Source organism: Hippocampus bargibanti, linkage group LG06, assembly GCF_051943395.1.
Source record: "Hippocampus bargibanti isolate YZ-2025 linkage group LG06, ASM5194339v1, whole genome shotgun sequence".
Taxonomy (NCBI): Eukaryota; Metazoa; Chordata; class Actinopteri; order Syngnathiformes; family Syngnathidae; genus Hippocampus; species Hippocampus bargibanti.
This window is the reverse complement of record NC_142739.1, coordinates 30,674,195-30,699,558: the sequence shown is the minus strand read 5'-3', so window position 1 is coordinate 30,699,558 and position 25,364 is coordinate 30,674,195. Positions and strand designations below refer to the sequence as shown.

General features: G+C 44.8%; 1 protein-coding gene across 1 annotated transcript; it reads left to right on the top strand.

The window, feature by feature from the left end:
• The first annotated feature begins 10,419 nt into the window (after nucleotides 1-10,419).
• On the top strand, nucleotides 10,420-19,870 carry fam110d (family with sequence similarity 110 member D). The gene is made up of 2 exons (XM_088999451.1): nucleotides 10,420-10,709; nucleotides 15,957-19,870. The coding sequence occupies exon 2, from the start codon at nucleotides 16,277-16,279 to the stop codon at nucleotides 17,618-17,620; it is 1,344 nt and encodes a 447-aa protein (XP_088855577.1). The 5' UTR covers nucleotides 10,420-10,709; nucleotides 15,957-16,276; the 3' UTR covers nucleotides 17,621-19,870.
• Nucleotides 19,871-25,364: the final 5,494 nt, after the last annotated feature.

The window sequence follows — 25,364 nt, the reverse complement described above, 5'->3', positions numbered from 1 at the left end:
TGAGTTTTAGGAAGACATAAATATTCAATGCTGCGTTAGAAACCTTAGACTATCTTCTTTCATGAGAGTTAATTCCTAAGGTATATGAATCTGGAGTTATATGAGCTTGAAATGAGGGCGACTGTCCAAAATACAAGGCAAAACATCCATATTGGTTTATATAATAATCATATATTTCATTTCTAAGCGCCTTTCCAAACTCTCAAGGTCACAGGATAGGTTTTGTTCGCGCAACCCGGAAGTAACTCAAATAGATAAAAAACTAGCTAGATAGCTAGCCAGCCAGCTAGATAGCTATATAGCATTTTAGCGTCCGTTGCTAAAAGTGAGCTGGAATGTTTTGTTTTCTTCCACGCGTGGCGTTTTTATCAGTCCTCTTGTGCAAAAGTTGTGACGAACAACATCGGCCAAGGTCGCGCGAGATACGCCAAGCGGGGTCAAAGGTCAAGCCGACCGACCCGCAAACTGGAAATGACGGAGCTCCAGCTGAAAACAAAAAAAACAATCGATTCCTTTTTATCTCCCAACGATGACTAAATGGACACGAATTGATCATTCATATGCAAAAAAATGTTAAAATTAATAATAATAATAATAATAATAATAATAATAATAATAATAAATGAAATGTATTATAATTATGATTATAATTATAATACATTTCATTTATTAAAAGCGCCTTTCAAAAGTCTCAAGGTCACTTTACAGTCACAGGATAAGTTTTTCTGTGGGTGAGCAGCGGCAGCCACACGCGCCAGCGTTCACTCAACCCCGAAATCACTGAAATACATAGAAAGCTAGCTAATAGATAGCTTATAATAAAAATCATACATTGTATTTATAAGTGCCTTTCAAAACTCTCAAGGACATCTAATAAATAAAGTTGGAAAAGGTGGTGGGCAGGGTGCGGAGAGTCCAGTAAGTTTTACCGCGCTCTTGTCTTGATTCTTACAGTCATAAAACTGTAAAAAAAAAAACATAAAGTTGTTGTTATTTTTTGCTAGCTTTGGAGTTGTCCGACATTTCTTAACTCATTCACTGCCATTTACGAAATTATTGGTGAATTGAAAATATGACATAGAGCGCCATTCCCAAATTTGTTCGGTTTTTTTTTTTCTTGCTTGCAAAGTTTGTGAAGGAGTTTCCCGCCGTGACGTCACGAACAAGGGGGCGGGACTTTCTGAATCTGATTGTGAAGGCGTCCAGGTCGATTTCTGACTCTGGTCACAAATGATGGCCGCCACAAAATGGCGTCCCCACACCGATTGATCTTATTTTATCTTTTCCGAAAGGAGGCGGCGCCCGTTTGAGGCAGACAAGCTGTAATTTCCACCAGCATGAGATTTCACCTCCACTCGACTCCGCCGAGCGTACGCGCCGCCGCCGCCTCGGCTAACGGCGTTGACATTTGGAGCGCGGCTAAATATAACGTGGCGCCCCGTCACCGCCTTTTTATCAGACTTCTTCTTCTACGCGAGAGCTTCGTGTGATGAATCCGTTCCGGAGTTTGTTGCCAACCGGGAAGGGGAAACTGTGATTAGCGTTCCCGGAGACTCGGGAAGCCACAAAACGGACATTTTCGGCACAGGAAATGATCAAAATATCAGTTAGCGCTAAGCTAAAACATAGATAGATAGATAGATAGATAGATAGATAGATAGATAGATAGATAGATAGATAGATAGATAGATAGATAGATAGATAGATAGATAGATAGATAGATAGATAGATAGATAGATAGATGGCAAATGAGTTAATTCCTAAATGATATGACCCTGGAGTTATCTGAGCCTGAAATGAGGGCGGCTTTCAAAAATACAATCCAAATACATCCGTAATGGTTTATGCAGCGCGCCAACATGGAAAAAGAAGGGGAATGCTGCACCCCCCCCCCCTCCCCGACCCAGTGTAAAAGAAAAAACCTCGCCAGAAGCCATGGCAGGCGCCTTATCGGCACCCAAGCACGAAAAAAACAACACCCGAACAAAGTCGGGCGCTCAAATAAAACCCGTCGAGGCGCCGCATCCAGCAGCTGCATCAGCAGAATCCACTGCCAAACACAACATGAGAAAAGAGGGAGGAAGAAGTAAGATAAGAGCGCCGGGAGTGGACAGGAAGTCCCTGAACCGGTGGAGGAAACCAGGCTGTCAAGTCCAACACCTGCCGCCAAACGTCTTCCCGCATTTGTCCTGCTAGCGCCGGGACTTTTCCCATCTTTTTGTCACAAGTCATCCGGCAAAAACTCAGTAGGTGTGGAGTTTAACGCCTGACCCTGGTTTCTCCACCCCCCTCCTTAGCTTTGACGCTAAAACCAGGTCTTGTTTGACCTGATAGCCTATACTTAGCCTAAAATAAACTTCAGGCAGCTGCAGTTTAGTGAACAAACTGTTGCGGACGGTGGGGGGGGGGGGTTCAACTGTTTTGACTTCTAGTTTTCGCAGTCGGCCATTCTTATCTGGCTGAAGACTGCGGGCAGTGGGAAAAGTACACACACACAATCGGGTTCCAGGACTTGACTCGCAAGGTCTATTAAATAATAAAACATTACAGTTTGTTTTTATAGTCGTTTACAAATGACCTTATTACATGTTTATGCTGTAGAAAAGTTAAAAAAAAGTTGGGTTTTTTTTAGACTTGGACAGATTAATTTTTTTTACATTGATTATAATTGAAAGTTATGTTTCGGTTTTTGAACAAATCGGTTTTCGAACAGGCTTTTGGAACTGATTGGGATCGAAAACCAAGGTGTCACTGTTGTCCTTTCATAACTTTGCTGCTGTGTTACTTCCGGGTAGAGTGAACGCTGGCGCGATTGGCTGCCGCTGCTCACCTGAAAGAAAAAATCCTGTGACTGTAAAGTGTCCTTGAAAGGCGCTTAGAAATCAAATGTATTATTATTACTATTATTAAAAGGAGGCGCTGTGATGCTAACGTTAGCACGGGTGTTTGTTTTGCTCACGTCAGCGCGTTTTTCCACGCACGAGGAATCGGTCTGAGGAACTGGGCCCCCTTCAAGCCCAGTTTGGCTCTGATTGCCCCATTCACGGGATGGTTTGTATTCAATCGACGCGTGGGATCGGGTTCCGACGGCCGCTATATCGCAGATGTGTCAAAAACAGCAAAGTTCCGACGCCATCACGGTAGCGTGTCGTTCCATTGTCAATCGGTTGATGTTGCTTCAAGAACCAAGACAAGGGCAGAACACAAATCCTACTCGGCCTTTCGAACCCTGCCCACCACCTTTTCCAGTGACTCCCGTCCGGCAGGCGCGACCGATCCACGCACACCAGATCCAGAAGACATCCAGAAGGTGGACTGGGATGGGATGGAGTCCAATGATTCGCTGACTGAAATGCAGACCTACCCTCGCACCTCCTACAGCTGCCCGGACTGCAGTCGATCCAGTGAGATCGCTGTCTGAAGTCAACTAGAAATGACATCCGACAGCAGCGCTGTGGTTTTCCAGGATTGTGTCCCCCACATCAACAAGAATGCAAATGTCACCGAGACTCTGCGGTATGAGCGACGAGCCTCATGAGTAGCCCCTTTGTCTCCCGAGGGCCCACTCCTCATTCTCGGATGACGTAGAGAAACTCGACGAGGCTTCACTCAACTCTTGTTTCTTCTGGTTTGGTTTGAGTAGAGACGGAGGTCGGGGATGCCTTCAGACGAGGCCTTGTCAGAACTTCGCGGTTGACGTTTGATTTACTTTGCGATTTACTGAAATAAATTGCTGTTGTGTGTAAAGAACATCCATCAAGATTGCACCCCCTGCCCCCTACACACCAAATATGCCCCCCTTTGCAAAAACGTTTGGACACCACTGCCCTAAAGAGTCCAAATGCTCGTTTATCAAGAAGATTTTGCGCAAAAACGCAGAAACCATAGATGGATTTCCCACAGAGATCCTCAGTTGGGGATCAAAATCGTTGATCCTGAAGAGTGGAAAAGACTCAAAAAACTTTGAAGGGTTTTAATGGAGTCAAAACGACCAATGTGAGTTGACAGAAACCCAAGACCCAACCTTTGAAGGGTTGCGCACAAGTCAAGACAAAGACTACGCCAAGATAAGAGGTTGAAAACGAATCAGGACCTAGTCCAAGGGACCTTGAAATCGAGTCAAAACCAAGACGCGGCGGTTGGCTCCTAGTCAGGACTAATAGCAAGGCGGGATGAGACCAAGTCAAGACCGAAGACCAAAGGTTTTAAACAAGACCGAGGACAATTGAGACAGAGTCAAGGCCAGGACTGAAAAATTGAGGCTGAATCGCAAATTGGGACTGAGTCAAGACTCAGACCGGGTCAAGGCCTATATGCTCATGCTTGTTTAAATCTGCAAACTATCCACCACAGAAGAAATATCTCTCAGGAAAGGGAGCTGTTGAAGTAGAAGTCATTGTCCTTGAAGGCCTCCCTCACGAGGAGGCTCGCTGTTCAGCGCAGGCGTCACCAGTCTCCTGGGATTTATGCTAAGCACCAAACGTGGGAGCGGCCTGAGGGCATCCTTTAGCTGGAGCCAGACTGACAATCAGTTTCTGGCCTCAAAGCTCACGCGGTGGGTCTCTCTGGTCCGCCCCGTTGCCCTCGGGGAAGCTTGGACGCACACTGTTAATTTAGGGGTACTTGGCCTTCCTGTGAGGGTTACATCAAAGTGTGCGGAGACTCCAACTCGAGACCAATCGAGTTGGGATAAATCCCTGACGCTTCAAGGGGGCGGGGGGCAATGACTACCAACCATCTGATTCTCATCTTTGGCGGTTGTATCACAAGTCATCTTTCGACCAATTTGGTACGCAGGGTTGTCATGATAGCGGATTACCAACATTATCCAACTGTTACGTGCTCCTCCATCATCTACAGGTCAGTGATGTGGGGTGAGGGTAGTTCAGTCATTCCAGTTCTCCCCTCCTCCCCTTTGGAGGCCACGTGGATCCTGCTAATTGCTGATGGGACACACCTGGGTGCTGGGCAGCCTACACCAGGGTCTGCTCCAGGCTCACTCTCTCTCTCTCTCTCGGTCTGCCTGCCAAGACCAGACCTTTGGCCGTGTGGTTCTTTGGATTGACTACGTCAATAAAATCTTTATTTTCCTGGAACCAACTTGTGTCTGGTCTCCCTTTTATGTTATTGGCTTTACCGTGCCGTAACACCAAAGGGTACTTTGAGAGACCTCATAACCGGCCACCCAACAAGACTACGAACGAAATCTCACGGATGGTTAAAAGTGACTGAAGATCTCGTCTAAGACCGGACGGTCCGGTGGAGGCGGCCATCAGGGCAAAGTGACCTACTGACAAGTCCCGTCAGGCTTGAAAGGCAGCCGTTCCTTTGTGAGCGCCCCCGAAAACAGGAGCTGGCCACTTGAACCCGCAACCTGTGGAGACAGGTCCTTTTGAACGGCGCCGGCGCTCGCCAGAGGAACAATACGTCCGTGTCATCGCCTAGCTTGTCCCAAAACATGAGACTAAGTGGACAGACATCTCTTTGCTCGTCGGTAAACGTTCCCCATTGTGTCGTCTTGCAGTCGCTAACCCCCCCTTTCGCACCGGATGGGAGTTTTCATCTTTGGAAGTAAAACCTGAAGCATTCTTTGATTAGAGTATAAAGTTGACTATACAATTTACCAGCTTTGTTTTAATAGGCAAATTCCATTAGGGATATAGGGGCCAGGGTTACCAGCGCAACTTTAGTTCATTGACGAAGCTCTTCGGATGAGGAGCCAAACGTCCGACACCTTCAAAGAAGTACAAATGACGGCTGAAGAAACCTTTTCCTCAGTATCAGAAGCTGACTTTCAGTTTCAGTTGTGGTCATTGTCACAAGAAAAAGGCTACGTTCCTCATCATGTGTTTAATGCTGATGAAACCGGGCCACTCCATTCCATCAAGCCATCAATGACCATCACAACGGTCAATAAAATGACTTTATTATACAATACAGTATACAATATTGAATTACAATACCATAGCACATTTATTATACTTAAAATAAGGTATTTTTGTGTAGTTTTAAATTAGAACAGAGAAAATGATGTTTTATGGGGACCTGGGAACGGATTATTCTAATTTTAATGGTTTCCTATGGGAAATTAATATTTGGGATACACACGTTTCGCCTTCCACACTATCTGGGAACCAATTAAGTTCGTAAGCCAAGGTATCACTGTATATACACTTCATGTTACTTCCGGGTTGAGTGAACGCTGGCAGGTGTGGCTGCCACTGCTCACCCGCAGATAAAATATGCTGTGACTGTAATGAAATGTATTATTTTCTTTTCCAGACAGGAATTTCTCCCATTTCCTCATCTTGGTCGGGTAATATAGATTTTTTTTGGTGCTCGGAAGCGGCCTCCATGACGCATTCCGGACATTCCCGTTGTAATTCCAGGATAGCGAGCACATGATGACCATCTTCCGGCGCAAAAACATGACAGGAGGGTGAAACGTATTCTTGGGGATTCATGTACGGCTAAACCATTATGCGGGGGTGGGGTGGGGGGTCCATTTGTCATTTGACTGGGGTTCAAAGGTTAACTGGGAGACTAATGTAAACATGGGAGCAAGAAACGGGAGTCTCCGGTATTCCACGCCGTGGTCTTTGCCAACTTATTAGAGGATTAGCACCACGCGTCAACCAGGCGGCATTAGCTACCTACATAGCTGGCTATCTATTTGCTATCTAGCTAGCTACATAGCGGGCTATCTATTTGCTATATATTAGCTAGCTACCTAGCTGGCTATCTATTTGCTATCCATTTGCTACCTATGAGCTGTCTGGCTGGCTAGCTAGTTATTTAGCTGGCTATTTATTAGCTATATGGCTGTCTAGCTAACTGGCTGGCTATCTATTAGGTATCTAGCTGGATACCTAGCTGGCTATCCATTGGCTATCTATTTGCTATCTATTAGCTATCTTTTGGCTTTCTATCTATTTGAGTTACTTCCTGGTTGAGTGAACGCTGGCGCATGTGGCTGCCGCTGCTCACCCACAGAAAAAAATGTCCTGTGACTGTAAAGTGACCTTGAGAGTTTTGAAAGGTGCTTAGAAATTAAATGTATTATTATTATTAGTAGTAGTAGTAGTAGTATAAGTATTAGTATTATTATTAGCCACGTGCTAAGGCCGTCGCCCGCTCACAACTGTGCAATTCAAATCAAGGCGCCGCTTGACAGGAAACATGATTTCCTCGGAATGGGAGGGGGCAAAGGGAGGGGTCAGAGTTCACTAGAGGACGAGATCAAGCGAAGCACATTTCTTGTGTCTGGCGGTGACCCCCAAATGAGGCGTGACCGCACCCTCGACCGAACAGGAAGTTCTATTCTGAGACCTGTCATTTGTCAACGTTAGCATTCCGTCGTCTTTCTGGGCGTGTTTCACGTTGGCTTTTTTTTATTGATGTTCGGCATTTGGTGAAAGGCCCCGATTTGATTTTTGATCAGGCAATTAAACTCCAAATTCTGTGAGCGTCACATGCAGAATTCGCGACAACAAAAACAACAACAAAAACATGACAGGCGGTGTCGGAAAGCATTCAAAAGACCGTCTGGTTTTGATTTAATGTCATTTAAAAAATACTTTCCAATCAATTTTAATTGGAAAACAACAGCAAATTTCATGGTCTAAACGACAATCAGGAAAGTGATTAAAGGAAAGGAAGAAATAGAAAAACAAAATACAGGTGTATTTACGACCAAGACAATCAGACTTTTTTTTTTTAATACTACAATTTTGGCCAGCCAGCATGTCACACACTCGCCCAGCACTGTATTGAGTGTGACTACACTCAATTTTCTATCTATCTGCTATTTTTTAGCTATCTACTAGCTAGCTATTATCTGTCTGGCTATCTGTCTAGCTATGTAGCTAGCTATCTATTAGTTATATGGCGCATCTGGCTATCTAGCTAGCTAGCTATAGCTATCTATTAGCTACCTAACTTTCTATCACAGTCACAGGATTAAGTTTTTCTGTGGGTGACCAGCGACAGCCACATGCGCCAGCTCAACCCCGAAGTAACTCAAATAGAAAGCAAGCTAGCTAGCTATTAGCTAGCTAGCCACTCACCAGCGAAGAGATCACCATTAGTTAGCGAATAATAAGAATAAGAATAAGAATAAGAATAAGAATAAGAATAAGAATAAGAATAAGAATAAGAATCATTATATTTCAAAGGACAACAGACGTCTCCGGTCAAGTTGTGTCCATAATTTGTAAAATGGCTTCAAATGACTTCTATTGAGCATTTTTTACAAAGATTCCACCGCATATAGCTATATTTTACCTTTTAAGACTCGCGCTGAATATTCCGAAAGTGTTGTTTTTGAGTTGGTGACGAGTCCGTACGTGACGTCACTGAAGGAACGCCCCTGACCGAAAAAAAGGCAAAAAAAAAGCATTGTAGCAGTCCTTCCATCACGTCGATGCATTTTGCTGTGCTTGTTTGGTCTGAAAACGTCATGTTGCACCAAAAAGCGCCAGAAGAGGGCGACCAAGCTCCATATAAGGAATTTATCAGCCTGTGGAAACGGAGGTGGCCACAGGAAGTCGCCATTTTGTGCCTCTTTTTGTGTGAGACATTTCCCCTCAATGTTGCCTCAAAATGGCACAGAATAAATGCTTTAATCGATTGCAAACATTTATGCTTTCCTCTTCACAACTATTTGACTCAGATTCATATCTATCAATCTGAAGCCATTGTTTTGATTCTCCAGCAATGCAAGACGTCTTGCCGTGACGTCACAAATTGGGGGCGGGACTTTCTGAAAATGCCCAATTTGCAGCTCAATTTTTTTTGCAGATTTTCGACACTATAAGTCATTTTTATTGCTGTTTTGCATTTGAATAAAAATATCAGACTGCGTGTTTTGGCTATTTTAGATGCTATGAAACGTTTTTCCGATGTCAGTTAGGACACAAAAAAAAGTGATGTCGGTTGTCCTTCGTAGCTTGTTGCCGGGTAAAATGTGTGTGTGTGTGTGTGTGTGTGTGTGTGTGTGTGTGTGTGTGTGTGTGTGTGTGTGTGTGTGTGCCCATGTTGCCCCCCCCCCCCCGCCCTCGCCAGTCATCCTGTTGTGAGTGATGGACTTAGGAATGAAAAACAGGTGTGGATCGCTGCTCTATCTCTTCCTCCCACCAAAGTTATGCCATTTTTTTACTTGACTGTGAAGACGAGCGAAGAAAAACAAAATGGTGGACGATTTTCATCACTGAAAAATCACCACGTTGATCAATAGCCGGAAAATCCTTTTCACTTTTAATCCCGTCGCCGGCAAACAATGAGGCGTGAAACACGCCTGTCCGATTCATCAATTTGGAACCGTTGAAATCGTCAAACAATCGATCAAACAATCGCTGGATTAGCGTCATAAAGGAAACGCTGATCACACGCAGGCCTGGCTAATCAATCGCACCATCAATGGGTCGTTTATTTTGGAGCGACGTTAATCACCGAGCGCTCGGGAGTCGTTTGGAGGCTCGTCGTGAGCCGCCATTTTTTCGCTACGTGCTATTTTTGCTAAACACAATACAACAGTAGGCGGACCGTCAAGGCCTGCAAAGCCTTCTCTGCTGGCCTAAAAATATCTGAACGATGGACCGATGTTATTTCTACTTGGTCCGTGAATACTTGTTAATATAACTCTTTGACTGGCAGATGATGCGCAAATAGGCGTCCCCTGCAGTGCCAGGGTTTTTGTCACTGTCACTTGATTTTTGTCATTGTCACCTGAATTCCAGGACCCACAGAATCTTGACTTTTAGGACGACATCAACATTCAAGGCGGCGTTAGAAAGCGTAGACGCTCTTGTTTCGTCAGAAAAAAAAGAGGTAATTCCTAAGTGATATGGGTCTGGAGTTATATGAGTTTGAAATGGGGGCGAATGTACAAAAAAAAAAACAATGCAATATAGCGCTTTAACAGCATCTGAAAGTGGAGCAAAGCGCTAACGTGGACAAAGAAGGGAAATGTTGCCCCCTTGTGGAAAGGAAAAAAACATGGTCGGAGGCCATGGCCAGCGCTTTATCGGCACCCAAGTGCTGTTTGACATCTTTCTCAATTGTCTTTTCATTCCTTTTCGTGACGACATGAACAGTCAGTCGGTCGGTCACGACATTTGTGCGTCATGTTTGTCTTACACCTCACGTCACACACACACACACACACACACACACACACACACACACACACACACACACACACACACACACACACACACACACACACACACACACCACTCCAGATAAGTGTAGGAGTCAGTTTACACACGCACACACACACACACCAGCCCAACCACAGCAGCTTCTCTCTCTCTCTCGCCCCTCTCTCCCTCTCTTAATCTATCTCTCTCTTTTCCTCTCTCTCTCCTAACCTCTCTCCCTCCATTTCTCTCACTCTCTCCGCCCCCTTTACTCCCCCCCCCTTCCCCTCCTTCTCTCTGAGTGTCATCGGCCACGCTCGCTCGTTCGCCCGCAGGCTCTCCTGCTGCTCTCCGGCCGTGTTGTCCTCATCGCCTGCGATCTCCTCGTCCTCGTCCTCGTCCTCGTCCTCGTCCTCCTCCAGTGCGGCTCAGGAGCGTCCTTGTCCGCCAGCAAGCGACAAAAGCAGAAGAAGAAGAAGCAGAAGAAGAAGAAGAAGAAGAAGAAGAAGAAGAAGCCCCCGCGTCTTGCGCTTTGGATGCAAACATTTCGGAGGACAAGCCGAAGAACAGGTCAGTGGCAACAAACGTTCAAGCAGTGGCCATTCGAGGGACTTTTGCTTTCGCTTCGCGCTCTCACAAGATCATCAGAAGCTTTCGGCACGGAGACGATTTCTTATGATTGGCTGTTGTTTGCAAATGAGACGTTTCAAACGCGTTAGTTAGACAACTGTTGTTTGTTTGTTTGTTTGTTTGTTTGTTTTTCTCAAATGACGACTTGAGTCCACTTGAGTTGGAGCCGATGTTTACATTGATGACACTGATTTCATAGCATTAAACAGTTTAAAAATATCAACATACATGTGGCAAACGCCACAGGTTATTACACATACATTATTGTATTATTGTGTTATTATATTCTATTTGTGATTGTATTTTATTTGTTATTGTACCTATGCTTGTCTGTGACTGCAAAGTGTCCTTGAGAGCTTTGAAAGGCGCTTAAAATAAAATGTATTATTTATTATTATTATTATTATTATTATTATTATTATTATTATGCTTATTATGCTTATTATTATAAAGTTGAAGCGGATTTACGTGGGACAGCAGATGTGAGACAATATCTTTACAACTTCGTGTTTGTTTTTAACATTTAGCTTGTAGCAGACGTGCTATTTTCCCTACGTTACATCATTAAAGGTTGAGTGAAGGCCTAGCTAGCTATCTGTTAGCTATCTATTAGCTAGTTAGCTTTCTATCTGAATTACTTAGTTATCTATTAGCTGTCTATTAGCTAGTTAGCTTTCTATCTGAATTACTTCCGGGTTGAGTGAAGGCTAGCGCTGTGGCTGCCGCTATCTGCTTTCTATCTATTTGAAAAACGTTACTGTGACGGTTAAAGTGACGCTGGCGCGTGTGGCTGCCGCTGATAAATGACATTTTTTATTATTATTATAAAATCCAAACTTCCTGCTCTTGAATCAAAGAAACTGACGTCGTATCGTCTGTTTATCCTCATTAAACGACTAGCCCCTCCCCCTCCCCACTAAAAAACCAAAGAAATCAAACAATGGTGTCAATCTTTGGGGTATTATCACGTCTGAGCTGCTGGAGGTTGCTAATGACTTTCTCCGGGTGACCCCCCGAAGACCCCACCCCCACTTTCACCCTTAAGACGGCCTCATCAACCCTAAATGGTCAACACGAGCCCTTAAAACGGTCCCTTTTGTCATTGAAAAACAAAGCCCAGAGCAAATACACCAGGCTTGCAGTCAAGAGTTCCCTGTTCGATTCCACGTGTGTCGTTGCTGTTCATCACCTGTCTGGTCTCATTTATGCATCAAATGACCGGAAATCCCCCACCCAAGCGGGAACAAGAACCTCCTCAATCGTCCTCCCGTCGCCGGTTTAGCGAAGCGGAAGAGCTAACGCATAGCGTACGACGGTGCCCGTTCGCATTTGTCGGCGGCGCTGTCAGGTTCGCGATTGAAAATTCAAGAGCCGCTTGTAAATAATCGATGACATCGAGACGACGCCAGTCAAGCTGAGGCGCTTCCAAAGATAGACGAGAACATTCGTGGGCACACATTTCTACACGGCTGTCATCGAATCTATCTTGTGTTCTTCCATCACGTTCTGTTCGGTTCGGTTTGGTTTGGTGCCGCCACAAAAAATGGACAAAAATACGACTTGCGGAAAAAAAATGATTGGCACCGCCCTCGCCACTCTGGAGGATTTGCACACTGCAAGAATCCAAACAAGGGTGTGGAAAAATCCTACTGGACCCTCCGCACCCTGCCCACCACCTTTTCCAGTGACTCCCCTCAGGCAGGCGCTACCTACACCAAATCCAGCACACATGGCTTCTTCCCCCATCGGTCGCCATTAACTTTCTAAACAGTAACCCAAATAGAATTGGATCGTGCCTCCATTTTTCTTCTGATGATACTAGTGCAGCGTCTTCTACCGGAAACAAATTCCTTGTGTGTTCTACATACTTGGCCAATAAAGATGATTCAGATTCTAATTTTAAAAGGTTGTTTTCTAGACTTGGAACGGATTGATTTTTTTGTACATTGATCATAATGGAAGGTATTGTTTTGGTTATCGAACTAATCGGTTTTCAAAAGGCTTTCTGGAGCAGATTATGGTCGAAAACGAGCAGACGATGCGGATTTTCCCGTCGTGTCGCAAAGCGCCGATCGTTTGGTTAGCGGCAAAATTGTCGCTGACGAAATAGAATTTGACATCCTGCTCGCTAGCGAAATGACGCACCGCCTTTGAAAACGGACAACGTTGGCCTCGGGGGGGGCGGAGTCGCGTTTGGCAGAGGTGAAAAAAAACGCAACAAACAAGCGTCGTCGTCTCGCAGCGCCGACAAGATCCAACAAGCGCGACGCAACACCTGCGTAAATGCCACTTTCAAGGCCACCGACCGGGTATGACTCACACCCTGGCCGACGTCAGCGTGAGCTCACTCGCGTTTCCACGCAGGTTGTTTTGGCGCTAATGCGCTAATACGCTAATGTGCTAATACGCCGATAGGAATTTTACCCTGAACTCTGCCAGGGTTTTTGTCATTGTCACTCCAATTGCAGAAACCCACAGAATATTGACATCTGCCCTCATTTCAAGCTCAGATAACTCCAGATCCAGCGCTTTATCAGCACCCAAGCATGAAAAAAACCAAAACCCAAACAAATTCGGGAACGGAGCTCTGCGTCATATTTTCAATTCCCCAATAAATGTGAAAATGGCAATGAATGAGTTAAATCGAATGACGACATGCATTAAATGGGTTGCGCCCCCCCCCCCAAGGGAGGGGGGGGGGGTTCAGTTATAATAATAATAATAATATATGAATAATAATAATAATACATTTCATTCATAATACATATCAGCGCCTTTCAAAACTCCCAAGGTCACTTTACAATCACAGGATAAGTTTTTTTGTGGGTGAGCAGCAACTGCCACATGCGCTAGCGTTGGCTCAACCTGGAATAACTCAAACATATTGAAAGCTAGCAAGCTAGCTAATAAATAGCTAGATAGATAATAGGTAGGTAGCTAGCTAGATATATAATAGCTTTCCTGACTCAAATAGCTAGCTAGATAGGTAATAGCTAGCAAGCTAGCTAATAGATTTCCTGACTCAAATAGCTCACTAGATAGCTGATAGGTAGCTAGCTAGCTACATAGCTAATATCTATCTAACTAGCTAGATAGCTAATATGTTCCCTGCAGTTAATGACCCTTGCGCCGCTCCGCCTTGGCCACCCACGGAGCCGGTCAAAATCACACAGTTAACCACGGTAGCAATGCCATTTTTTACAGAGGATAAAGAATACATGTCTGTCAGTGTTGCTGCAGCGTTTGTGTTCCCAAACTCATGAGTTCAAAAGCTCCTCCGGCGCTCTCGTTTAGCATTGCTTAATTATGGGGAAACAGGCAGAACAGAAACGATTGACTGGCTTTTATTTCACCGACTCTCCAGAGACCAACTTGTGGCCCAGCAAAAAATTCAAACGAGTGGAATGACGCCATTTGGTGTCGTCGTTTTACTCGGTCGTCAGGTCGGCGCGGAGGGAGGGGCTTCACCGCGTGACGCCGCATAAAACATCTGCTTGGGCTTCAGCCCCCCCGTGAAGCCTCCGACCCCCTGCCGGGCGAGGCCCTGCCAGGGGGCGAGCGTGACGGAGATTAGAATGCGCTTGCAAAAAATCTTAGGAGACACTTTGGTGCTCTTTGGGGTTTGTGTTTGTGAGGCGGGGGACATATCTGAATCGACACCACCACCCCCCCCCCCCCCGACCCGCATTTAAAATAAATAAAAAGGAGGATTTCTGGCACATATTGACATTAAAAACACTGTCGAGCAACACGCGTCATCCAAGAACAATCTTCTCTGGTAGCGATTCTTTATCCTCTGCAAAGAACGATCGACATTATGGCAGCTTACTGAGGATTGAGACCGTCACCCCGGCTCGACATTTATTTTACTACTACTACTGCTACTAACTTTTATTATACTACTACTACTACTAATTTATTATACTACTACTACTAACTTATACTACTACTAACTTTTATAATCCCACTACTGCTACTACTAACTGTTATACTACTACTACTACGCCAACTAACTTTTTGTATACTATTAACTTTTAGTATACTACTACTACCTTTTATTATACTACTACTAATACTTTTTATGATACTACTACTAGTAGTTTTTATTATACTACTACTACTTTTTATTATACTACTACTACTAACTTATTAGAGTACTACTAACGTATACTACTACTACTAATTTATCAGAATCAGAATCATCTTTATTGCCAAGTATGTAGAACACACAAGGAATTTGTTTCCGGTAGAACACGCTGCACTAGTATCGTCGTCAAAAAAAACTGCTAAGTGGCACTATACAGTTCCATTTTGGCTACTGTTGAAGGTTGAAGTTCCATTGTTGGCTACCTACTACTACTAGCTTATTATACTTCTACTACTACTAGCTTATTATCCTACTACTACTAACTTATTATACTACTACTACTACTACTACCCTTTATAATACTACTGCTGCTACTACTAACTTTTAATATACTACTACTAAAACTAACTTTTAGTATACCACTACCTTTTATTATCCTACTACTACTAACTTTTATTATACTACTACTACCACTAATACTAATAATAATTCTAATAATAATACATTTAATTTCTAAGCACCTTTCAAAACTCTCAAGGACACTTTCCAGTCACAGGATCGTTTTTTGCCAACTCTCTGTCGCCACTCTGTTTAATCCCGGCGGAAATACATGTTAAATATCAGAAATCAGAAATCGGGAGATTTTCGTCCTGTATGAAAATGTGTAAACAAAGTAAATAAAGATTCTGCAGAGAGATAATCCTGAAAATAGACAATTCTGCGTGGTCACGTTTTCTTTGCCAAGACTGGAAGCTTAACATCTGTTGGAGGGAGGAAAGGGGGGTGCGGGGGCAACCAGGCCCACAGAGTATTTATGGCAGTGTTGCGCTTGTGATGTGGGAGCAAGGTACACGTTCGTGTGAAAGCGAAAAGGTGGACTGATAGCGTTGTGAAAACAGGAAACAAGCTTCATTTGGGATTCGAACGAGGTTTGGTTTCTTATGCTGCATTGGATGTTTATGCAGTCCTAAAACTCAACATTCTGTGGGTCCTAGAATTCCAGTGACAATGACAAAAACCCTGGCATTTAATTTTTGTACATGTTTGGCAGTGAATGGGTTAATTTAGAATTGGAATGTTCTCTCTCTGTGCCTCCGCAGGGTGTGCACTGGTGAGACCATCGCAAAAGACGTTGGTCCATCTGCCGGTCGGCGTCTCAAGTGTCGGATGCCGGGATCAACCAAGGGAGGGAAAGAAGACGACTTTTCAAAGCGCAGGCTACGGAGTACCTCGCTCGGGTACTCCGTAGCGGTCTGACACAAAGGAGGCCGCCCAGCTCTTCCAAAAAAATTGGATATCAATTAGCCTCAGCACTAAGAGTATAGCCCCCCCCCCCTCTTTACTAAAAGCTTTCTTCAAACACGACCCTCCAATTTCCAGAAGTCACGTGTTGAAAAACAAAGAAACCCGTTCAAGCAACATGAAGCCGTTGACCCCCATCGGATCTCCGTCTCCCCTTCGGCTCCTTAACAAGGGTCCGGACTACCTGCGACGGCAAATCGACGGCGGGGGCCACGGCGGAGCCATTAGCGCCGTCGAGAGACTGGAGGCGGACAAGGCCAAGTACGTCAAGAGCCAGCAGGTGATCAACACCAAACAGGAGCCCGTATCAGTGCCCTGCGGCACACCGCCTCCACCTCGGAGGCCTGTCGCCAGTCTCCAACTTCCACCGCCCCTGTTCTCCGGCACCCCCTTCTCCAGTCTCTCTCGAACTTTCTCCTCCCGGGAAGAAAACGAAAACGACGACTCCAGAAAGGAGAATCAACTGTGCGCCGTTGACCTGGAGACTCAGAACAACGCGCTCAACCGGAAGCCGGCCGTTCCCAGGACGGCCGGATTCAGCACCCCCGTGGCACCGCACAGCGCCCCCGTTCTCCGCCGGAGCACCGGCAAACGCATGCTAAGACCCGACTCGTTGGTCATCTACCGGCAGAAGAAAGAATGCAAGAGTCCTAACGAAGAGAACGGCAGCGTGGAGCTGAAAGGCTACGGTTTCGTTCGCCGCCTCTTCCAGGGCTCCACGAGGGAGAAGGGTGGCGGGGGAGACCACAAGATGGTCATCGGTGAGGAGAAAGGGCCCTTGCGGGATGGAGACTCCCGCATGTCCTGGACTAATGATCAGGACACAGGAGACAGCGGGCCAGGAAGCAGGAGGTCCAGCAAAACCGACCAGGAACAAAGTCCAGGGTCCGTCACCACCCCGGAGTTGACTTCAGGAAGCAGAAGGTCCAGCGAAACCGACCAGGAACAAGGTCCAGGGACCATCACCACCCCGGAGTTGACTTCTCTACTAGACCAGACCCAAGACAGATCGAAAGGTACCACGGATGACGGCAGGGACGATAACGGCCCGTGGAGACGGGCGTCGCCACAGCCATCATCCCGCAGGAGTCAGTGTGGTGGGCTGCACCGTTCTCAATCGGACCTGTGTCTCCACGGCTCCAGAGTCCGTTCCGAACATGAGCGCTTCTTTGACTTTTGCGGCCTGGACGCGGACCTGATCGCCCGCCTGGGCCGGGAGAACTTTCTGTCCGGCGCCAGCTCCATCGACACCCTCTCGCTGGCCCTGCGCAGCGTCGCCGGCGACGGCGGCACGGAGCCCAGCGAGTTCTCGCGCCACTCCGGAGACGGATTGTTCCGGGAGGAGCTGGCCGACAAGCCCCCCACCGGCGTCTCCATCATCGAGAGGAACGCTCGCGTCATCAAGTGGCTCTACGGTTGCAAAAATGCTACACGTGAAGGACCCAGAGAGTCGACGGTTTGATCTGAGGGACCGTCTCCGTTCGAGGACTATATGGACTAGCTTTCGTAGAGCTAACACCAGCAATTTGGTGGTTGCTTCTTGAAGCCCCCCACAACTGCAAATTTCCCCATTGTGGGACGAATAAAGGTTTTCTGATTCTGATTCTGATGATTCCCACCAAACTATTTCACGGAAAGCTCCTCCTCAAATGGATCCATTCCAAAAGGACAATCCTGAACCAAACTGGATTCTGAACTGTTTTTTTAGGCACATAGCTATATATATATATATATATATATATATATATATATATATATCTTCTCGCGGTGACGCCGGAGACTCAATTAGTGGACAAATGCTTCGTGAAGTGAGCCATGAGTGCCTCATTCGGGGTTTTATAAGCGAGCATGTGGCTTTGTTTTTAAAAACGCAGGCGTTGAATTCAAGATGTAAGACTCCCCTGTGGGGTGGCTAACATGCTAACATACTGAAATGAATAGGGAAAGATAGACTTGGGGGTTGTATTGCTCTGTTTATATACACTGTCCTGATAGTGGCTTGTGAAAGCAACGATTATCTCTCAAGATGACAGAGTACCTGTGAAAAACCAGATGGTTTCTTCCTAGAACCACTCAAAAGTCCCTTTCCTATTGCTGAGGTGTAACGGTATTAAGGGGGGGGGGGGGGGGGGTGAGGGGGGGTCCAGTCTCGTCTCGTTTCCAAAGTGTGATCGCACGCATTTAGGTAATTAAATCCAAAATCAAGGCCGGCATCCTGGATGACAGAAGCCGGGTTTCAGAAACGGTACTAGAATGCCTTCCGCTAGTCCAGGCCCGGGGGGCCCATAGCTAGCCCGCCAGATCATTTTATTCGGCCCATGAAAGCTAATCTAGCATGTCAATTGTTATGATACTTGCTAAAGTCTGAACCGTAACGACAATCTAGACCGCGGCAAAAAATGACTGACACCCCTGCACTGGTCATTCTAAGGAGGTACTAAGGCTGGTTGACCTGACACCCCGTCCTCATCCGGCGTGCACGTGGCTTTCCGGACCGCGGGTATGTGCGAAAGGGGCTCACTACGGAAAGACGCTCAAGGAATTCTCTGAGATCAAGCACAGATTCTACCTCACTTCATTCATCACTGGCTTTTTTTCCGCCGACTGGTCGCTTGTGTTGTACGACCCTCTGAAATGCAGACTGTGGGGTTTTTCGAGGTATTCGGCCGAGGGTCTCACGTGATCCATTACTGTAATGACTCTGATCTTTGATAGCTTTGCCCTTATTTATCACCTGTCCGGCACGGGACCTACTTTTGCAGGATTTGGTTGGACGCTAACAAAATGTAGCGTTTTATTGTGACGGATCGGATGTACATGAAGGACTTGTTGGTTTGATGCCAGAGACATGAGGGTCATGCACACGCACAATAAATGCAAATACTGACTGATTTTTGACGGGTTCTTTTGTTTTTGGTCCTGGAACAGATAAGGTGGAAGGTAGCAAGTCCTGGCGACACCCTCGGACCTAAGGTGTTCCCCAGGTCCCCTGAGAACCTCGGGCCTAGGTTCTCAAGGGACAAGAAACAAATTCAATGCAGAAACATTAGTTTGATTCCGAGGTTAATTTGCCATAAAGTACGTAGAGTGATACCTCGGCTTAGCTCTCGAACTGTTCGCCTTACGAACATTAAATTGGCAACAATATAATGTTGGCATATGAACTACTTTTCTGGCAAACGAACCAAACCACAACCGTTTTGCCTTAGACACACTTTCTGGGAAGCAATTAAGTTCGTAAACTGAGGTATGTACCTGGGAACATGTTTTAAAAGGTCAAGGGAGCATCATTTGTTTATTTTAAGGGCTTTTACGGATCCAGACATCTGGATTTGTACTCTTCCCACGCAGTTGTTTGTTTTAAGGACAGAAAAGATACAACTGTCGTCCATCTTTTCATGAAAGCAACAGCGCTAGCGAGACAATTAGCGTCCTGTGTCTGGATGGCCTGCAGTGTGACATCCTGTTTTGGGTTCACAGGACAAGGTTTCAACATATGTTCATGTCTTGGCTTTGGCTTTTCTTTCTTTGCCCTCCGTCTCGCTTCTGCTAACTTGAAATAAACAAGACACCATCTGGTCGAGGACAATTCCCGTTGGATAATTGCGGGGACGGGACGGGACGGGCCAGATCGAGGCGGTGCTGAGCAAGCACCATCGGAGGGAACAGAAACACCCTGGAAAGTGTGCAATAAACTATTCCAGACTGCTGACTCGGGGGTTTTTCATTCACATAAAAAAACTCCATAGGGGGTCCAAATCACCGTCTACCTAAGCCCATGATGACGACCCAGAAGAAAAGCTTCTGGAATCCATTGTTTGCCTTTTACTTATTTCCAACAGTTGCAAAATGTTCACAACCATCTGGTGGAAAGGTGATTTTAAATGGCTTCTTTCATTTACAGTGATACCTCGGCTTACGAATTTAATTGGTTCCCAGAAAGTGTGTGTAAGGCGAAAAGTTTGTCTTCCAAACATTTATTTCCCATTAGAAACCATTCAAATGAGAATAATCCGTTCCCAGGGCCCCATAAAACATAATGTCCTACGAAATAAAACTTAAAACTACACAAAATACACCTTTTTTACATGTATTAAATGTGCTACTGTATTGTAAATAAATAAATAAACTATACTGTATAATAAATTGGTTTTATTGACCTTTGTGATGGTCATTGATGTTGTTGCCTCTTGATGATATCTGAGTGAAGTTGCCGTGCTTTTTGGGCGATAATACCCTCACACACTGTCCCCTGCTAGCTGCTTTTCATTAATCCAAATCAACAGAAGTTTTTCAACCTCTTCTATTGCCTGCGACCGTTGCTTAGACAACACAGAAACACCCTCAGCCACACGTAGCAATGGCCGACTTAGCGTACTGCTACTGGGACGCTAAGTCACACAAACGCACACCTCATTGGTGTTTTTCGATCTCGCAAATTTAATGTTCGGAAGGCGAAAAGTTCGTGAGCTAAAACGTTTGTAAACTGAGGTGACTGTATTAGCTACTAGAGACTCTTCTTTAGATCATTGCCGGGAAATAGCAGATTCAGACTAGTATCAGTGAATTCTAAAGTGAAGTGATTGCTCCAAAATCAGGCCCTGACACGAAGCAGACCAAACAACTTGACAAGGTACAACCAGAACACAAACAGAAGTAGTCGGTGTCCTCTGCTAGTGCCGGCGTTCCGAGAGGTCAAGTAGGGGTCAGGTCATTTTAAGACTGCAAACCAAATCAGACAGCCCTCTTCAAAAGAACTCGAAAATGCAGCCAGGGAAGTCACGCTCAAGAGACCAGTGGCATCATTCCGGACCCGTTGGAGACGCTTCATGGAGGATTTGCTGACTCCAAAGTCAAGTGAGTTACGGTCACGCTCTGCCAAGATGTGACCGACCGAGGCTTGGATGACAGCATGTGAAAGTGCTAGCAAGACTTGAGCCAGCTGCCGTATATAAAAGAAGCGAAATTTCACAACGGCACTAATTAGCCCGTCCCATTTAAGTCAAATCAAATCAGATGAGTGTCCAGTTGTAGCTGAGGAACCAGAAGGCCCAAGTCCGCAAGATGGGATCTCCAGAAGGCTAACTGGTAACTTTAGCAGGAGGGTTTCGGGTTAGCAAGAACCATCCGGTTTTTGGTAGCCCGTGACGGTGTGGGGGACATAAATCACACCGGTGGACCTTTTCTTTGCTTTCTTTCGTGTTGGTGACCTCTGGCTCAAGGTGGGTGGGGTCATGGGGGGGGGGGGTCAAAGGATCTCGGACTGGTGGGAAATCTGAGCACAAGAAATTCAAGACCTACAAATCCATTGTGAGGACAAAGTCGGCATTTGGCGATGGAGTGACCCGTTCAACAACCCGACAGTAGCAACGATGGTCAATCCGACGTTTGTTTACCTCATTTCGGAACACCCACGAGGAGGATTTACGTAAAAGAATGTTCTCACTTTAAAGTAGGTTAAATCAAGAATCCGACATACCACACTTATCCCGTTAAGCTGTTGAAAAGAAAAATGCAGCAGAAATAATATTTTAGCCTCGAAAGAGAATCCTTCTATTGAGCTTTGATCCCTTGCAGAGTCATAGAGAGGACGCGCTAATAGAAAGAAAAAGAGCTAGCTAGCGCTAGCCTTGCGGCGGCCATTGACACTTTTTTTTTTTAAATACAGTGATACCCACGCTTACGAACTTAATTGGTTTCCAGAAAGTGTATCTAAGGCAAAAAGTTTGTCTGCCAAACATCTATTTCCCATTAAAAACCATTAAAATGAGAATAATACGTTCCCAGGTCCCCATAAAACATAATTTTCTATGAAATAAGCCTTAAAACGCACTTATAAATGAAATGTATTATTATTGTTATTATTATTATTATTATTATTATTATTAAAACAAAAGTAGTATCGAACCAAAGACACTCGGATTCTTTTCTTATGACGTTCCACAAGAAGAGCGAACTACTAGCCTAGCGTAGCTGTCTCAGACGTGCACCCTCATCAAAGCCAAGAAACCTTACCACACTTTTGAGGTTTGGCCGCTCCCCGCCAGCGCCCAACGGGGCCGCCGAGGCGATGGGGCAGCGCCGCCGTTTGGCGCCACGCTAGGCCGGACCTCCTTGGAGGATTCGCTTGGCGACTAAACCGCAGCCGTGACGTGTGGTGGCAAAATGGGGGCAATTTTTGCTTGCTATTTATATTGAGTTGCACAACATGTACAGTATGAACAAAAAAATAATGGGGGGCACATTTTGCAGGACAAAAAAACGTTTGTTGCAAAGATAACGGAACTTGAACAAAAAGGATTTTTACTTTTTAAGAAAATTATAAATGTTATGAATAGAAAGATGCCTCAAGAGATATTTTTCTATTTTCATATAAAAGTTGTTTTATTTCCGCATACAAGCGCTAATCATAGTTTAAAACCTCATTCACAATATATTTATTCCTTGCGTTGTGAGCTATCAAGCTGGCTATTTAGCTATCTGGCTAGCTATCTAACTGGCTATCTCGCAAGCTATCTATGTGGCTTCCTAGCTAGCTATCTACTTACTATCTATTAGTTATCTAACTATCGAGCTAGCTATCTATTAGTTATCTATTAGCTAGCTAGCTAACTTTGAATCTATTTGATTTATTCCGGTCTGGCGCATGTGGTTGCCACTGCTCACCCACAGAATTCTAGCTGGCTACCCAGCTGGCTATCTAGCTGACTATTTAGCTATCTGGCTAACTATCTAATTGGCTCCCTAGCTATCTATCTAGGTGGCTAGCTAGCTATTTGCTATCTATTAGCTAGCTATCTATTAGTTATTTATAAGATAGCTGGCTAACTTTCTATTTATTTGAGTTATTCCGGGCTAGCTACCGAATAGATAGCTAGAAAGCTAATAGCTAGCTATCTAACTAGCTGATAGATAGCTAGACAGCTAATAGGTAGCTAGCTTGCTAGCTCGCTAGGTAGCTAACATGTTTCCTGACTCAAATAGCATGGTAACTAGCTATATAGCTAATAGATAGCAAGCTAGCTAGCTAGATAGCTAATATTAAATATAAATGTAAACTGTCCACTCATTGTTTTTTTTCGTCTAACATGACGCACACGCAGGCAGACACGATGACATACGTTTTTCCTGCTAGCAGGTCCAGATGAGGAAACATGTCGTCGGAGGAGTTGAAGATCTCATCCACGAGGAGGAGGCGCAAGGTCTCGTCGCGCCAGGTGCGTCACCGCACAATTAGTTCGACAGGAGCAGAACAATTAGTCCTAATTGTCTTGTGTGCGAGCAGAGACCCCCCGGGGGGAAACGTTGGTGGTCGGGAATGAAGGCCATCATGAGATGTTGACCAGCTCCCGCTCAACGGGGTTCGCCTTTCTCCTTCCCAGACAAACATGGCCGTGTTTGTGTGTTCCATGGATGCCACAACGTTACAAAATGACAACCCCAAACGTTGAGATGGTTTCCATTTGAACGAAGGTTCCTTGAAAGGAGGAAAATAAACACTACGGTCCTCTTCGGTAACTCAAATCACTTCCTGATTACTTGACTTCAACAGCCAATCAGAAGCTAGCAACATTAAAAGAAGATCACGGTCTTCTTTGGCAACTATAATCACTTCCTGTTTTACCAATTTAAACAGCCAATCAGAAGCTACCAACATAAATAAAGCCCACAAACTTCTTTGGTAACAAAAATCACTTCCTGTTTCTCCAACTTAAACAGCCAATCAGAAGCAATCAACCTAAATAAAGCCCACTGTCTTCTTCGGCAACTAAAATCACTTCCTGTTTCTCCAACTTCAACAGCCAATCTGAAGCTTACTAAAAATAAAAACATGTCTAAGCAATTCCCAAAGCACAGAATGCAATTTAGGTCATCTGAACATGAAATAAAATAATGCGCGAACCTAACATGATCATTAATAATATATATTTATTATAAATAAATAAATTTATTATCTATCCATTAGCTAACTGGCTTGCTATTAGCTGTCTAGCTGGCTGGAAGCTGTCGAGCTGGCTAGCTGTTGGTTATCTGGCTATCTATTCGCTATTTATTTGCTATCCGTTAGCTAGCTAGCTAGCTATTAACTGTCTAGCTGACTGGCTGTAAACTGTCTAGCTGGCTAGCTGTTGGCTATCTGGCTATCTATTAACTATATAAGATGACTTATGGAAGTCTAGTCTGGAAAGTAGGCTTTGAACGGAAAGATAAACATCTGGACGCGTCACGCCAAACGCTGCACATCACGTGTGAAAAGGCGTTTGTCGACTGACGTTTTTGACATCAGGTGTGATTCACACCTGATTCAAAAGTTATAAATCCAAAAAGTAAAAGCTACGTGTTAAGTGCAAATAATAGCCCGAGACGTGAGTCACGTCCACTTGTGCCGACATGTTTTGCTGGAAAAGATCAAAAACGTCACAATGCGGCACTGTTACAATCATACTGAGGCACAGCTGTTAACTTCGTCAAGTCTCTTAATTTCTGTTCAAATGAATGAGATAATAATAATAATAATCATAATAATAATAATACATTTCATTTCTAAGCGCCTTTCAAAACTCTCAAGGTCACTTTACAGTGTTTTTTTCTGTGGGTAAACAGCAGCATCCACACGCGCCAGCGTTCACTCAACCTGGAAGCTAGCTAGCTAATAGCTAGTTAATATCTAGCCAGCTAGCTAGACAAATAGTGAATATAGCTAGCTAACCAGCCAATTAGTCAGATAGCTAATAGACAGCAAATAGGTAGATAGCCAGCTAGTTAGTTAGATAGTTAGATAGCTAATAGACAGAAAATAGCTAGCTAGCTAGATAGTTAGATAGCTAGCTAGTTAGATTTAGCTAATTGACAGCAAATAGACAGACAGCTAGATAGCTAGCTTGTTAGTTAGATAGCTAATAGACAGCAAATAGCTAGCTAGCTGGATAGCCAGCTAGTTAGTTAAATAGCTAATAGATAGCCAGTTAGTTAGTTAGATAGCTAATAGACAGCAAATAGATAGCTAGCTAGATAGACAGCTAAGCTAATATACAGATAATAGCTAGCTAGCTAGTTAAATAGCTAATAGACAGCAAATAGATAGCTAGCTAGCGAGCCAGCTAGTTAGATAGATAATATACAGCAAAGAGCTAGCTCGATAGAGAGCTAAGCTAATAGATAGCAAACAGATAGCTAGCAAATAACACCCAAGTGTCATATTTTCC